Source organism: Alexandromys fortis, unplaced genomic scaffold (assembly GCF_014885135.2).
Source record: "Alexandromys fortis isolate MF-2015 unplaced genomic scaffold, M_Fortis_MF-2015_v1.1 scaffold_82, whole genome shotgun sequence".
Lineage (NCBI taxonomy): Eukaryota > Metazoa > Chordata > Mammalia > Rodentia > Cricetidae > Alexandromys > Alexandromys fortis.
Genome location: NW_026067963.1, coordinates 2,877,833 through 2,892,799, shown reverse-complemented (window position 1 = coordinate 2,892,799; position 14,967 = coordinate 2,877,833). Strand labels below are relative to the sequence as shown.

Genomic DNA, 14,967 nt, shown 5'->3' with positions numbered 1-14,967 from the left:
TATTATAACAGTACTGATATGCCAAAGGAGCCCAATGGGTGCTAAAACCACTGATGGAAGGGTATTTTGAGAAGGAACAGCCTATCTACTGGCAAAGTAGCTCCACACAGAGTATTTAATTATCCAGGGAGAAAAGGTAACCAAAGAACTCTAAGGTCAGAAATTAGGCAGGAACCACATTAACTAGGTGATCAAAGGTAATGACACCAACTACAGGACAAACTGATAGTATGTATCAAGGATGTATTTACACGCAGGACACATATCACTTACTGTCAAAAATGTATAATATGTATAATCTTAATCTATAAATAAAAGTACCTGAAAAATCTGCATTGAAGATCAGTCTACAAAACAACTTGCCTGTGCTCTTAAATGGCAGCATCATGAAAACCAAACAAAAATCTAACGAATGTTTCCAGATGAAAGGGAGTTCACAAGCCAAATCAAGGAAATGCAGCTCATGAACACGACCTGGTTTGGACCCTGAAAGGATGCTCGAAAGTCATCCAGGATGACAGATGGACCCTGAAATGCTGACAGCAGAAGGTAAGAATTTCCACCAGGTAAGCTTTGTCAGCCAGTAGTGCAGGCCTGGAGGCTCAGTACTTTAGACCAGGAGGCAAGATAATAAATACTGAGTTTGGCTGTGAGTTAAAACATTTCACATCCGTGAAATTGAATTTTCTGAATATATTAGTATTTTACTTAAAGGCAAAGGATTGTCATGTTCTCTGCTTCCTTTTACATTGCTCAAGAAAATAAAATTCTAAGACTGGCTGGGCAGTGGTGGCACATGCCCTTAAACCCAGCATTTGGGAGCCAGAGGCAGGAGGATCTTTGTGAGTTCAAGGCCAGCCTGGTCTCAAAGTAAGTGCCAGGACAGCCAGGGCCATGAAAATTATAAAACTGAAAACTAATTAAAATATATATATAACAAAGAGATGGAAGGATAAGGCAAAAGGCCAGAACTATTAAAAACTGCATAACTAGACAAAGAACATACAGAAACCCTTTGTTATTATTTTTAAGTTCACAACTGTTTTTACAAAGATAAACTACAAATAATTACTCAGTAAAGGTAAATCATACCAATTAATAACGACGTCAAAGCAAACTAAAATCATCTTTTGGAAATGGAGTTTTGATAACGTCTAGGCAAAGTAAAGGGAGTAACTAAAAACGTCTGCTGAGGGCAAAAGGTCCCCCTTACAACATTCTATCAAAATGATACACCCAGCAGAAGGCAGACATTCTGGGAAAGTCAGCTGGGGAAGATGGGAGCTCCGTCGATTATTAAGCAAATACAAAAAAACTCACATAGGAAGTGACGACCTCCTCCCTCTGTTCGCCTTCTTTGCAATGACTGGTGTTCCAAAGTGCTCTGGATTCGTTAAAGGAAGCTGGTCAAGCGTCTGCAAAAGAGACAAAGGAGTTCAATTCACACCTCAAATCCCCTCAGTCACTGCAGTTCCCACACCAATCCCTACCACCTACCTCACTCTCAGCAAAGTGTCTTTCCCCTTTCAGGCAAAGTGAGGTGCGGCGCAGCGTTCTCTCATCCCCGTCATCAAATACTGCAACAAGCAGAAGATGTCTGAGAATTCATGGGCATCAATGTAGCACAAATAACAAAAACCCAGAGACAAATATTAGGGTTCAACCTGAAGATCAGAAAAGCAAAGCAGCCAAGCCACTAGAGAGCTCTTCTATGAAATCTTCAGACTGAAAGAGAGTCTCTTCCCACCTTATATTCCTCCCTAGTGCTGGGATTGAAGGCGTGCACTACCACGGGCAGGCCTTGGCTGACCAGTGTGGCTGTTTTGCATTCTGGTCTTCAGGTAAGTGTTATTTATTAAGATACAAATAAAATATCACTACACATCAATTTAGTGAGAATAAAAATTTAGATGTAAACAATGACATTACTGCTATTTCAGAGTTTAATACTTATTTCTTAGCTATTTTTCAAAACCTTCCAAAATGAACATACCACGGATGTCATTTTATAGGTGTCAAACAAACACAGGTTAAATGGCTGCCCCTCTAAGCCAACTGCTTAAGTATGTCTGCGCTGTAGAGCCACCCTCTTAACTTGACCCAGTCAAAGCACAAATTGAAGATTGCCTTCAACCCTAGGCTGAATGAAACCAGGTCTCTCTAAAAAAAACAAAGCATTATGTATATTTCTGTAACTTATTATTGATGGAATACCTCTACTGTCCTTAAATGTCTGATTTCTTCTTCTTCTTCTTCTTTTCTTTTTTCTTTGCCAGGTTTCTTGAGACAAGGTCTCTCTACATAGCCCCAGCTGTCCTGAAATTCACTATGTAGACCAGGCTGGCCTCAAACTCTCAGAGATCCTCCTTGCTCTTCCTCTGTGTCTGACTTCTGATAATGGTGATAGATTGTGTTTTTCCTACTTATTTGCCCAATGACTTCATATACTAGAAGCTCTGGCTGCCCTTTCCATAATACATGTTTTTTTCTTTTACTAGAAAAGGACGCAAGTAATTAAAAAGGAAATTAAACCTTTTGTTATTTATTCATTGCGCATTATTGTCTAAAATACAATATACAGGCTTTCCCTCAGCTCAGGGCAGACTGCTTATGCAGTAGGTACAAGACCCTGAGTTTGATCCCCAATGTGTAAGGGGCTATGAGTGAGGGTGATGTATGCAGCATTATCAAGTATAACAAATGAACTCATCTTTGGAAAATTCCAATCCCTGGTGTCATAAACCAAACAATAAAATTCTGCATGTATTTGTGTCAATATACAAGATATTTTAAAGAATAAAATCAAGTCAGATGGTGGCGCACACCTTTAATCCCAGCACTCAGGAGGCAGAGGCAGGCTGATTGATTTCTGTGAATTTGAAGTCAGCTTGATCTCCTTAAGAAGATTCAGGACAACTAGAGTTACACAGTGAAACACGGTCTACACACACACACACACACACACACACACACACACACACACACACACACACACTCCAGTTTTCCTTTACGCCTCTCATGACAACGGGCACACATCTGAATGAAGTAGGAGGAGAAAGAGTAAAGCTACTGCACCAATATGGGAGATGGGGGTTAAGATCACTGGCTGCTCTTATGGTGGACCCAGGGTCAGTTCTCAGTATCCACACAGTGGGTCATAAGCACCTATAACTCCAAGTCCAAGAGATCCACTGCCTCTGCTTACCACAGGCATCAGACATAAGCATGGTGCACATACATGCATGTAAACAAGGCACTCGTATATATTAAATTAATCTAAGAAAAAATTTTAAAGACCAAGTGGCATCGAATTTATATATGAAAATATTCATCACAGTGTTTTATCATTTATCAGTGGAAATTCTAGAATGTTCCAGTGAAAAAACTTCAACAATGTTTTCCATAATTCTTGTTTTATAAATAATTGCTTTGAAATAAAATTGTGCTTTTGAGAAAATGCATTTTGTTTAAATATCCATTATTATGGGTAGAAAATTCTGTTAATTTTTCCTTTCTTTTTCTTTTAGGTTTTTTGAGACAGAGTTTCTTTGTGTTGTTCTAGCTTTTCTGGGATTAGCACTATAGATGAGATTGGCCTCGAACTCACAGAGATCCATCTCTCTCTGCCTCTCCTAGAGCTGGGATTAAAGGCGTTTGCCAGACACCACAACTTTTATGTATTTTATGTGTATAGGTGTTTTGCCTGCATGTATATGTCTGTGCACTGTATTTATGCCTGGTAACTATGGAAACCACCGGACTAGGCTGACAAACAGCTGAGCAGCCATGAGTGCTGGGACTCAAACTTTGGTCCTCTGAAAGAACAGCCAGTGCTCTTAACCACAGAGGCATCTCTCCAGCCCCAAAACAGATTTCTTGGGAGGGGACTGTTTCATCTTACACAAGAACCTTCTAGTAAACAAAGAGAAACAGTTTAAGATTCTAATTCAGCACTTATGAGGTAAAAGCAGGCTGAGCTACGTGAACATGAGATAAGTCTAGTCTATACAGTAAGTTTCAGGGCAGTCAGAGCTACATAAGGAGACCCGGACTTAATTCAAACCATACAAATGTATTTTACTTTACACTCAAGTCCTTTTTACACTTTTAGTGAATTTTGCACTTTTTCTGAAAACCATGGAGAGCACAACACAATGGATTTACTAATCCTGACATCTCCTTCATCAAAACCACGAAAGACACTCCAGCTACCACAGAGACAGGAAAGCCTCGTGTGAGTAATCCCAGCACTTGGGAAGCTGATGTCCAGGCCAGCCTGGGCTACACAGCAACAATGTCTCAAACAATAATAATTAAATAAGATGTTCTCTCTAAGGAACTGTTTTGTAGTTCAGACTTACAAGATAGCATAGCAAGTGAAAACTACAAAGATTTAATCATGTTCTGAAAGAGTTGATACCTGCTAAAAACATCATTTGTATAATTCATTGAGCATTTTATTATTCATTGAACAGCCCCAAATTATTAAATCTGATTACTACATAAATACAGAAGCTTATTTAAAGAAAAATGGCAAAAAGGGGACTCAAGACAATATTAATCATTCTAAATAGACAAAATGATATAAACACAAACAAATACATAAGACCTAGTACCGATCTTCTAGAATTCAAGGAAATAGATAATCAATGGTAATACAATATATTATACTACTAAGTATAGAAGACCCGTCTCCGTGTTATCATAAAACTGATTGATACTGTAAGAAAATAAAATATCTAAAGTCAGTCATCTACCCAAAGATATTAAAATTGACCATCATTTACTAAACTTCAACCACATCTTCATCCACAAAACAGCATCTGGATGCTATGAATCACTATCTTCTACTTATAGGTAAATTTAGAATCAGAAAGTTAAGTAATGAGCCACAATGTAATTAAAAGGCCCAAAGACACAGGAAGAAGAGTAAAATGAACGTGCACAGCCCTAGGTGGCCCATTCCACATGAGGCTATTGCTCCTAAGCTTGTTACAAGGAAGGAAGGAAGAAGTCAAAAATTCAGAAAAGCAAAATTATTGGTATAGATGTATACAGTAGTTAGGAAAGAACAAAATATTTTACAAAATGAAAACTTTAAATATATCTACTTTATGTGAAACCAATTTCCTTTAAATATCATTTACTTTTATTTGCTTAGCTGACAAATCAAACTATAAACATTTATAGTACACATGTTTTAAATACATGTGTACAAGTTAACATGTTAGCACACATATTAGCTCACATTTTTTTGTGGTGAGAACATTTAAAATCCATCTCAGCGCACTGTTATTAACTAGCCAACACCTCTTTGATTTTTTCCCCTCCTCAGCCCGTTTGTTTTACTTGCCCCTTGCCATGTAGCCCACACTTGCCTGACTTAAAAAAATCCCACCCCCACCTTTGCCTTGAATGCCAGGATCACACATCACACCACCCAATTCTGCTTAACTGAAATCTGCATCATTTGACTAACACCCCCAACCCTCAGCCTACCTCAACCCTCCCTGTCCTGGTCCCTTCATTCTGCTTTTTCTGAGTTTGACCTTTCCAGATTCTACATACAAAGGAGATGGTGTAATATTTGATTTTCTGTTGAGTTTATTTCTGTTAGCACGATGTCCCCAGGTTCGTCTACAGTTGCCAAATGGAAGACTTTCCAACCTTACTAAGACTGAGCAGTATTCCATGGCAACAGATCACATCCTACCTAGTCACCCACTGATGGATACCTAGGTTAACTCCATTCCTCCACTGGGAGGATGGGGAGCCACAGTAAACATAGAATACAAAAGGCCTTTGATGCATTGGCTTCATATTTCTTTAGATACGAATACAGAAATGGGATTTCTGGAGGGATAGAAGGTTATTTTGTAGTCAAGTGTTGTCGTTTGCACATGCACATAGTCCCAAGCACTCAGAAGGCTGAGACAGAAGGACTGTGAGTTAGAGCTAGCCTGGGTTACACAGAGAGACTTTGTCTTAAAAAACAAAAGTTCAAGTTTTAGCTTTTTGAGGAAACTCTACACTGTTTTCCACAGGGATTTTTACTAATTATACTCTTCCCAACAGTAAGGAAAGGCTCCCTTTGCTCCACATTCTTACCATATGTCTTGTCTTTGTGGTAACAGCTATTCTAACAAGTATGTGATGATACCTCATGATGGCTCTAATTTCCCTAATGATGAATATGCAGTCATACACCAGCTAGCCATGGGAGCGTATCCTGAGAAAGACGCGGCAGAATGACAGCAGCACTGGGAGATCATCACCATCCGAGGATGCCGCTTGCCACACCTAGGAGTGTGTGTCACTGCCCTCAGGCTACACGCCGAGCACACTACTGTGCTAAAATTGCAGGCCTCAATAACATAATCATAAGTATCTTTAAATTTAAACACACAACAGGAACAGCAAACACACAGTACAAAAGATAAAATGGAGGATTGGAGAGACGGCTTAGTGTCTAAGAGCACTGGCTCCTTTTCCAAAGGATTAGGGTTTAGGTTCCAGTACCTACATGGGTTTACAACCTTAACTCCAATCCCAGGGGATCTGACACCCTCTTCTGACGTCCTTGGACATCGGGCACATGTGGTACACAGACATACAGGCAGAATACCCACCTACGTAAGCTTTAAATGGTGACCACCTACTGCGAAAGGAGCATACAGAATGAAAGTTGCTTTAGCTGAATGAGTATGATTGGCGGGAATATCACTGCACACCACAAACTTCATAAATACAGCATAATTGGGCTATACTCACTTTACGGTATTTTGTTCTGCAATAATAAACATTAGATTATTTATCAAGCTATCTTTTCACTTGTTTTGATGAGGGGTCTAGCAATTACTATGCAGATCAGGCTGGCCTGAAAGTTAAAGGAATCTGCCTCTGCCTCCCAAATGCTGAGATTAAAGGCATGTACCACCATGCCTGGCATCTTTTAATTTATGTCATATAATAATATTCAGCTTAAAACACAAACCTCTTTGTACAACTATACAAAATTACTTTCTTCCTTTCTGTATTTATTCTATTCTATAAGTTCATATTTCTCTTAAAACTTTTTTTTTGCTAAAAGCTCAGATTCAAACATACATTAGTCTAGGCTAACACAAAACTAGGATCACCAATAGCATTGTCTTCTAACTCTGTATCTGGTTCCACTGGAGGTGTTCAGGGACAATACATACAAAGCGGGGTCATCCCCTGTGAAAACTTAGAAGAGTTTCTGAAAGACTTGTCTCAGGCTAAACTCTGACACATGAAGAAATAATAAACATCCACAGAGACCGGAGGCTGGAGATGGCTCCGCAGGTAAGAGGCATTAGCTATTCCTACAGGGGACCCAGCATGTATGGAGTAGTTCACAATCAGACAACTCCAGTCTCCAGGGGATCTGATACTCTTTCCTAGCCTCTATGGGCGCCTGCATGCACAAGACGCATATAAACTCACAAATACGCCAGGCGGTGGTGGCGCACGCCTTTAATCCCAGCACTTGGGAGGCAGAGGCAGGCGGATCTCTGTGAGTTCGAGACCAGCCTGGTCTAGTTCCAGGACAGGCTCCAAAAACCACAGAGAAACCCTGTCTCGAAAAAAACCAAAAAAAAAAAAAAAAAAAAAATACAAATTTTTAAAATGTATTCCATCATTAACTGACTGTCATTATCTAGAGCAGTGACTCTTAGCCTTCCTAATGATGTGATACTTTAATACAGTTCCTCATGCTGTGGTGGCCGCAACCATAAAATTACTTTCCTTGCTACTTCATAACTGTAACTGTGCTACTGTGGGAATCGTAATGTAAATATCTGTATCCTCTGATGGTCTTTTGGAGTTGTGCCCCATAGAATGACAACTGCTGGTTTAGAGCACAGTTGCATTTGCTGTATTTTTACTTTGAAAAATGTCTACTGAGGTGCTGGATTCATCAACTTTCCATCACAGTAGCAAGTCTGAGCTCAGCTAGTGGCACTTCAGCTTCTCACAAGGACTTAATGTGTGATGGTGTCATAGCAGGCAGATCTTAACTTTAGATCTGTTGCTCTTCATATGTGGTATGATGTGATGGTCTAGTTCCATTCTTCATGGATATATTCTCAAAACATTTACTGAAGACATTGTTATGTTCATGGTTCTTTTTCCAAATAAGATTATTGCATAAATACCTGGGTTTATTTCTGAGCTCTCTGCTCTGTTCTACTGGCTCTACGTGTCTGTGTTCACGTCAGACAAATTATCTCAACTACTGTAATTTAGTAGATCAGGCAGGCAATGAAGGGTAGGCAAGGCTGCTCAGAGATTTAAAGCAACTGTCACCAAGCTGACGTGAGTGGGATTACTGAGATCCACACAGTAAGAAAGAACCAAGTCCCAAAAGAAGTCCTTTGACTTCCACATGTCCACTGTGACATATGTGTGCCCACACGGCTGGTACACATTCCAAATAAATAAACGAATAAACAAACTGAAGTTAGTAATGTCTTGAAGCTTGTTCTCCAAATCGCTTAAGACTTGTCATTTACAAGAACTCTTAGACCTGATGAATGCCTTCAGCATTGCAGCTAGATATGAAATCAATGCACAGAAATCATTAGCTTTTCTACAGATCAATAATGAACTTACTGAGAAAAAGATTTGGAAAATATTCTGATAAAAACAGCATATAACACAAAGAATAAACCTAAACAAAGAGGTGAGGAACCTCTACAATGAAAGTGTCAGAACAGTGACAGAAGACACGGGAGGGAACTAGAAGGTGTGGAGATCTCTCACACTCATGAATTGGCAGAATGTTGTAAACACGCCTGTATTGTTCAAAGTAACTTTAAACTCAACGCAATCACCACGAAAATTACAGTAATATTCAGGGCCAGAGAGATGGCTAAGTGGTTAAGAGTACTGACTGTTCTTCCAGAGGACCTGGGTTCAATTCTCAGCACCCACAGGGCAGTTCACAACTGTAACTCCAAGATCTGACACCCTCACACAGACACTTATGTAGGCAAAACACCAATGTATATAAAATAAAAATAATTAAAAAAAAACTATTGTAGCATTCATCACTGAACCATAAAAAGAATCCTAAAATTGATATCGAAGCACAAAAGACCTCAAATACTCAAAACAATCTTAAACAAAAAAGAACAACACTGGAGCTATCACAGTATCTGATACCAGACAATACTCCAGAGCCACAGTAACAAAAACAGCACATTAGAAAAAAAAAAAAAAGACATGTAAACGAAAGAAAGAGAACAGAGGACCCAAAAATATTGCCACAAGTAGACAATGAATTTTTGACAAGCATGTCAAAAATAAACCTTGGAAAAAAGACGCCTGCTTCAAAAAATGATACTCAAAAAACTATCTCTACATCAAAGAATAAAAATTGGCTCATCTTTCACTGTACAAATAAATCAATATAAGCCTGGAAAGTTGGAAAGTACTAGAGGAAGATATAGACCAGACACTTGAATTTACAGGTACAGGACAAGAAATAATCCTAAGAACTATCAGGATGGTTTACATAAAGTTAAGCTTCTACACAGCCAAGAATAGTATCATACTGTGAAGACAGAGCCTAGTAAAGAAAGAAAGTCTTTCCAACTATATACCAGACAGGGGATTAATATCTACAATATATAAAAAACTGCAAAAATTAAACAAAAGCAAAAACCAAATCATCCATTCAATAAATGAGCTACTGAACTGAGTAGCATGTTCTGAAAAAAACTACAAACAGCCAAGAAATAGTTGGGAAAATATTCAGTACCCTCAGCCATCAGGGAAATGTGGATTAAATCTGCTATGAGACTCTATCTCAGCCCAGTCAGAATGGCTGTCATCTTAAACTAACAAATTCTGGCAAGCACACAGGGAAAGAAGGACCTTTAGACACTGGGAGGAGAATGAGGGTGGAGAGAACAAACTCGTTCAGCCACTATGGAAGTCAGAGAAACTGAAAGGGAACTACCCAGGGATCCAGCTGTATCACTCCGTGACCTGGAGGGATTTAAGCCAACACACCAGACAGACACTTGGCAGGTCCATCCTCACTGAGGAACAGTCACTTAAGCCAGGAAATTAGACAGCCTAGGTGTACTAAAATATAGTACACGGACAACAGGATTTCACATAATCATAAAGAAAATTGAAATAATGAAATCTATAGGTTAAATGGATGGAACTAGAAGTGATTATGTTAAGGGAAATATGCCAGAAAGACAAATACTGTATTTTTTCTCTTATATATGGACGAAACCTAGACTCCAAATATATATAATGTGCATGTGTATGTGTGATGAAACTATAAAGAGATCGACGAGAGGGGAAGAGGGGAGCTTAAGGGAAGGCAGAAAGAGAAGGTGGTGGACTGTGGATAACAAAAAAACAGAGGAAACTATCGGAGGGGAGGAAGAGAGCGTCCTGCTTCAGCTTCCCAAGTACTACACATGAGCCATCACAGATGGTGAGAAATATTTCTAACCTTCCCCAGAAACAAACAAAACACCAGGATTTTGAGTTTTAGGCCAGCCTGGACTACACAATGAGACTCTGGTTTTGTTTTGTCTTATTTTAGATTTGTTTATTTATTTAGTATACAGTGTTCTACCTGCATGCTACAAGAGGGATCAAATCTCATCCTAGATGGTTGTGAGCCACCATGTGGTTGCTGGGACTTGAACTTGGGTCCTCTGGAAGAGCAGTCAGTGCTCTTAAACTCTGAGCCATTTCTCCAGTCTGAGAATCGACAGATGAGCTGAGACTACATACAGTTCAATATTAGAAAACAAGGTGGTGGTGGTGGTGCATGACTTTAATCCCAGCACTCAGAATGCAGAGGCAGAGGATCTCTGTGAGTTCGAGGCCAGCCTGGTCTACAGAGTGAGTTCCACTACCATCAGGACTATCCAAAAGAGAAACCCTGTCTCGAAAAAGGAAAAAAAAAAAAAAAAAAAAAAGAAAGAAAAAAAAAGAAAAAATGGAAAAGGAAAGGAAAAAAAAGAAAACACGGTGCTATTAAGACTAAAAACAACCCAAAAAACTAAAATCAAAAACAAAATTACAACAACAAAACTCCTCATATAAAGAATCCACCTAGCAGAGAGGTAATACTGGAGATCAAACTCAGGGCCTTGATAAGCAATTGCTCTCCACTGAGCCACATCCAGCCCCATAATCTCATCCAAACCTGTTATTCAGCTATGACAAAAGAGAATTACCTACATCACACTACAGATCTACTATCATGGATTAAGATGGTAACCTCATAGCAGGACTGACCCTAACCCCTTATCTGATCACAAGGGAAGGCCAGGTGTGATCTTCTGCTCACTCTCAATGGTTCTGTGTAACATCAGATCTCTGGAGGTCAAAGAAGGTCACAGGCCTTCTAAAGTGAGTCATGCAGTTTTCTAAGCTACTAAAATATTTTTTTAGAAATTTAAATAAAGAAAATCTGAGGGGAAAAAAAACAATAAAACTCAATAGGTAGAAAATGCTCCTTTGAATACACTCTGACACACAAAGAGTAAGTTTATGACCTGTGAGAGATCACACACTTATTTAGCCATCTTTTATAATTGTAATTTCCTCATTGTCCTCTTATTGGTCCCAGCCACATCCCTTTAAGGCCTTATTTACAGTGGGGTGGTACTCTGAGTGCACTTAAGTGGATACTGACTTTCAAAACCTTAAACACTGACAGAGCAATCTCATTTATGCATATAAGTTAATAATTTTTGCTCTGTTCTTATAGTAGAGTCTCAAAGCCATGGCCTTGTAGATCAGTACTCTATCACTGAACTGGGATTCAGGTCCTCCCAATGATTTTTCATTTTTTCCCAAAATAAGTGTTTCTGCTTATATGGTCTGCCTTTCTCTTTCTTTTTTCCTTCCTCTCCCACTTCTTTGTAAGACTTACTTTATTAATGATCTATTTTTATTATTTATCTGTGTGTGGGAGGGATGTGTGCATGTGAGTGCAGTCACACATGGAGACCAGAGGCACTCAATATCCCTACAGGTAGTTACAGCCAGTTGTGAGCTGCCCAACAAAGGTGCTGGGAACTAAACTCAGGTCCTTTGGTAGAGCAGTAGGTCATTCTCTCAGCCCTACAAAATTATTTATTAGTGGGATGTGTGTGTGTGCGTGTGTATAGCCACAGCACAAGCAGGGGAAGAGAGAATATTTTGAAGGGTTAGTTTTCTTGCACTACCTAAGAAGTTCTGACAATCATTCCAATTCAGCTGTCAGGCTTCCCTGTGTGGACCACTTCTGCGCACTGAGCCATCTCACTAGCCCATATAGCATGTATTCCATACATGTACTATGTGCAGCAGAATCATCCAGCGTGTTAATAAAAAGAAAGCTGGCATTGCTATCCCTAGACCTGCTGAACTTAGGTCTGGGGGTCCTCATTTTATATTTTTTAGATAAGAACCAGTTGACTCTTACATACACTTAGATAGGCTTTGGTATCTCAACATATGCAAGCTGGCTTTAAGTGCTTGGAGTAATTATCCAGCACAGAAGAGCACAGTAATGTTCACTACTGACTTCTCTAGAAATGACAAAATGCTATTCAAGTAGAGGAAGACAGACTCATAATTCAATGGTTATGCTGGAATGCAAAAGCAGGAAATGTGAAAATGTGCAGGAATTGATTCCGCAGAGCATAGGTAAGGCTTGACAATGAGCGCCACAGGGGACTGATCAGGATCTGAGAACTTATCATATAATCTTCCACTAACTCTGCATCTACCAATCCTTTAGCCTCCATTAGTGCCTTGTTTATGATAGCACAGATCTATCAACTTCATCTCTCACAGTCAGTAGGAACTGCAGTTTTTAAATCCTTAAAAACTATCAATAACGCTGGGTGGTGGTGACACAAGCATTTAATCCTACCACTCAAGAGGCAGAGACAGGCGCATCTCTGTGAGGTCAAGGCCAACCTCGGCTACAGAGTAAGTTTCAGGACAGGCTCCATAACTACAAAGAAACCCTGTCTCGAAAAACCAATAACCAAACCTAAACAAAACAAAAATCTATAAATACTAACAACTCAGTGCAATGAAAAACATCTTGAGAATTACAGTACATGAACCACCATGTTTGGTAAGCCAAAGAAGAATTAAAACCTTTGAAAAAAGTACTTGGAAAGAGTTAATTAAACTAAAAATATTTATCTAACTAGGTAAGGAAACTATAACACTATAATACTACACCAAGCTAGAAATTTAAGAACCAGCAAGGTTATGGGTGTTCGTGTAAACATCTTGGGTACAGTCCACCTACGTGCTTACTCCCAGAGTACTGAGAGGCTAGAAACACCACTAGCTAGTCCACTCAGTAAACCTCAGTACTTCAAGGCAACTTCTAAGTTTTCGTTTACATGGTATTATGACACCTGTTGCTTCTCACTGAAAGATTTTAGTTCTGTTTTGAGATAGGGTCTCATGTACCCCAGGTTGGTTTCCAACTCAGTATGTATCCAAGGACTGCCTCCAAATCCAGATCTTCTTGCCTCTTGAATGCTGGGATTACAGGAATGAACCATCATACTCATAGGGTCTCACTATGGAGCCTTGCCTGGAATGAAACTCACTATGTAGACTAGGCTGGCCTTCCAATCACAAAAACCCATCTGGCCCAGCTTCTGAACTCTGGCCATTAGCTACCACTTCCGGCTCACTAAATTATTTTAATGTTCTGTGCTTTGTTTGCATATACACCTGCACCTCAGAAGAGCGCATCAGATCCAAAGACAACTGTGAGCTGCCATGCGGGTGCTGGGAATTAAACTTGGGACCTCTGGAAGAGTAGCCTGTGCTCTTAACTATCTAGTCTCCTTGTCATCCCCTCACTAACGTTTTGTAAAGCCAACAAAAGTTTACACACAGACAGATAAATGAACTCACATTAACAGTAGGAGAATCCACTGTACAGATCAAACATGAGGCTATGAGCACTAGGCACAACTGTCTAGCAGACCTCGTTACACCTTCACATTCTGCTCTAACACCTACATCATCTTCAGTGTGACATGTGGCAGTGACTTCTGTTTAGTCCTGACAACAATTACAGAAATAACACTATAATACTGTCTCATGGAATGAAAAACATCAGACTTTCTGGAAGGTATAATGTTCAAGTAGGCCACAACAGAAGTATTCTTAGATAAAAAGTATAAATGCCCAAGCTATCTAAGTGTCCCCAGCTGAACATCACTACAATTTTAGCTAGCTATATGCAGTAAGTTCACGGGAAAGCATGCGCGCTCTCTGCCAACACACATATCAGTGTATGTATAAGGAAGAGGTATGCACGCCTCCAGTGAACGCCATGTGAAAAGTTACTACTTACCCACGGTATACCAACTAGCATCTGTCAACTTGCTGATAATAGCTTCCTGGAAGGATCCATCAGATGTCCTTGTTTCAACAATAGCTCCGACCTAAAACAGGAAACCCAAATTTTCTTACAAGATTTAAACACACAGATCAAACCATTCCCACCAACTACATGAGTAAGAAGCTTTTGATAAGCGCATAAGCTAGAATAAAGGAGAATTAACAGTTAGGATACTCATATCTTTATTATGTAATCTGAGCCAAATTCTTTGGCGTAAATAAGAGACTTGATGCTTGTATTTTAGAAATTAAAAAGATAATTTTCAGAACCTAGGATTCAAATCCTGACTAAAAATCTTACTTCAGAGTTTGTTTATCATATTGGATAATCTTCAATAAGCTTAACTATAACAAATGTCAAATCATAAGACAATAAAAATACTTTATTTTCTTTCACCAAAATATTGAGTATGGAATTCAACACTTATATCTAGAAACCTTTTAGATAAAGGGCTCAGTTAGAGAGACAGAGAGAGAGAGAGAGAGAGAGAGAGAGAGAGAGAGAGAGAGAGAGAAAGGGGAAAGGACCAGTTAACC

At 39.3% G+C, this 14,967-nt stretch overlaps 1 protein-coding gene across 6 annotated transcripts in view; it reads right to left on the bottom strand.

Moving 5' to 3' along the window:
- The window catches only part of Arid4a (AT-rich interaction domain 4A), a 91,612-nt gene that overhangs the window by 69,613 nt on the left and 7,032 nt on the right, over positions 1–14,967 (bottom strand). For all 6 annotated transcript variants that reach the window (XR_007593788.1, XR_007593790.1, XR_007593789.1 and 3 more), the window contains exons 5-7: positions 14,384–14,474; positions 1,498–1,577; positions 1,321–1,415 (exon numbers count right to left, since the gene is read on the bottom strand). Coding sequence is in view for 1 of the 6 variants with exons in the window: in XM_050153565.1 (XP_050009522.1) it covers positions 1,321–1,415; positions 1,498–1,577; positions 14,384–14,474 (266 nt within the window). In the remaining 5 variants the exon portion in view is untranslated. The remainder of the gene's footprint in view (positions 1–1,320; positions 1,416–1,497; positions 1,578–14,383; positions 14,475–14,967) is intronic.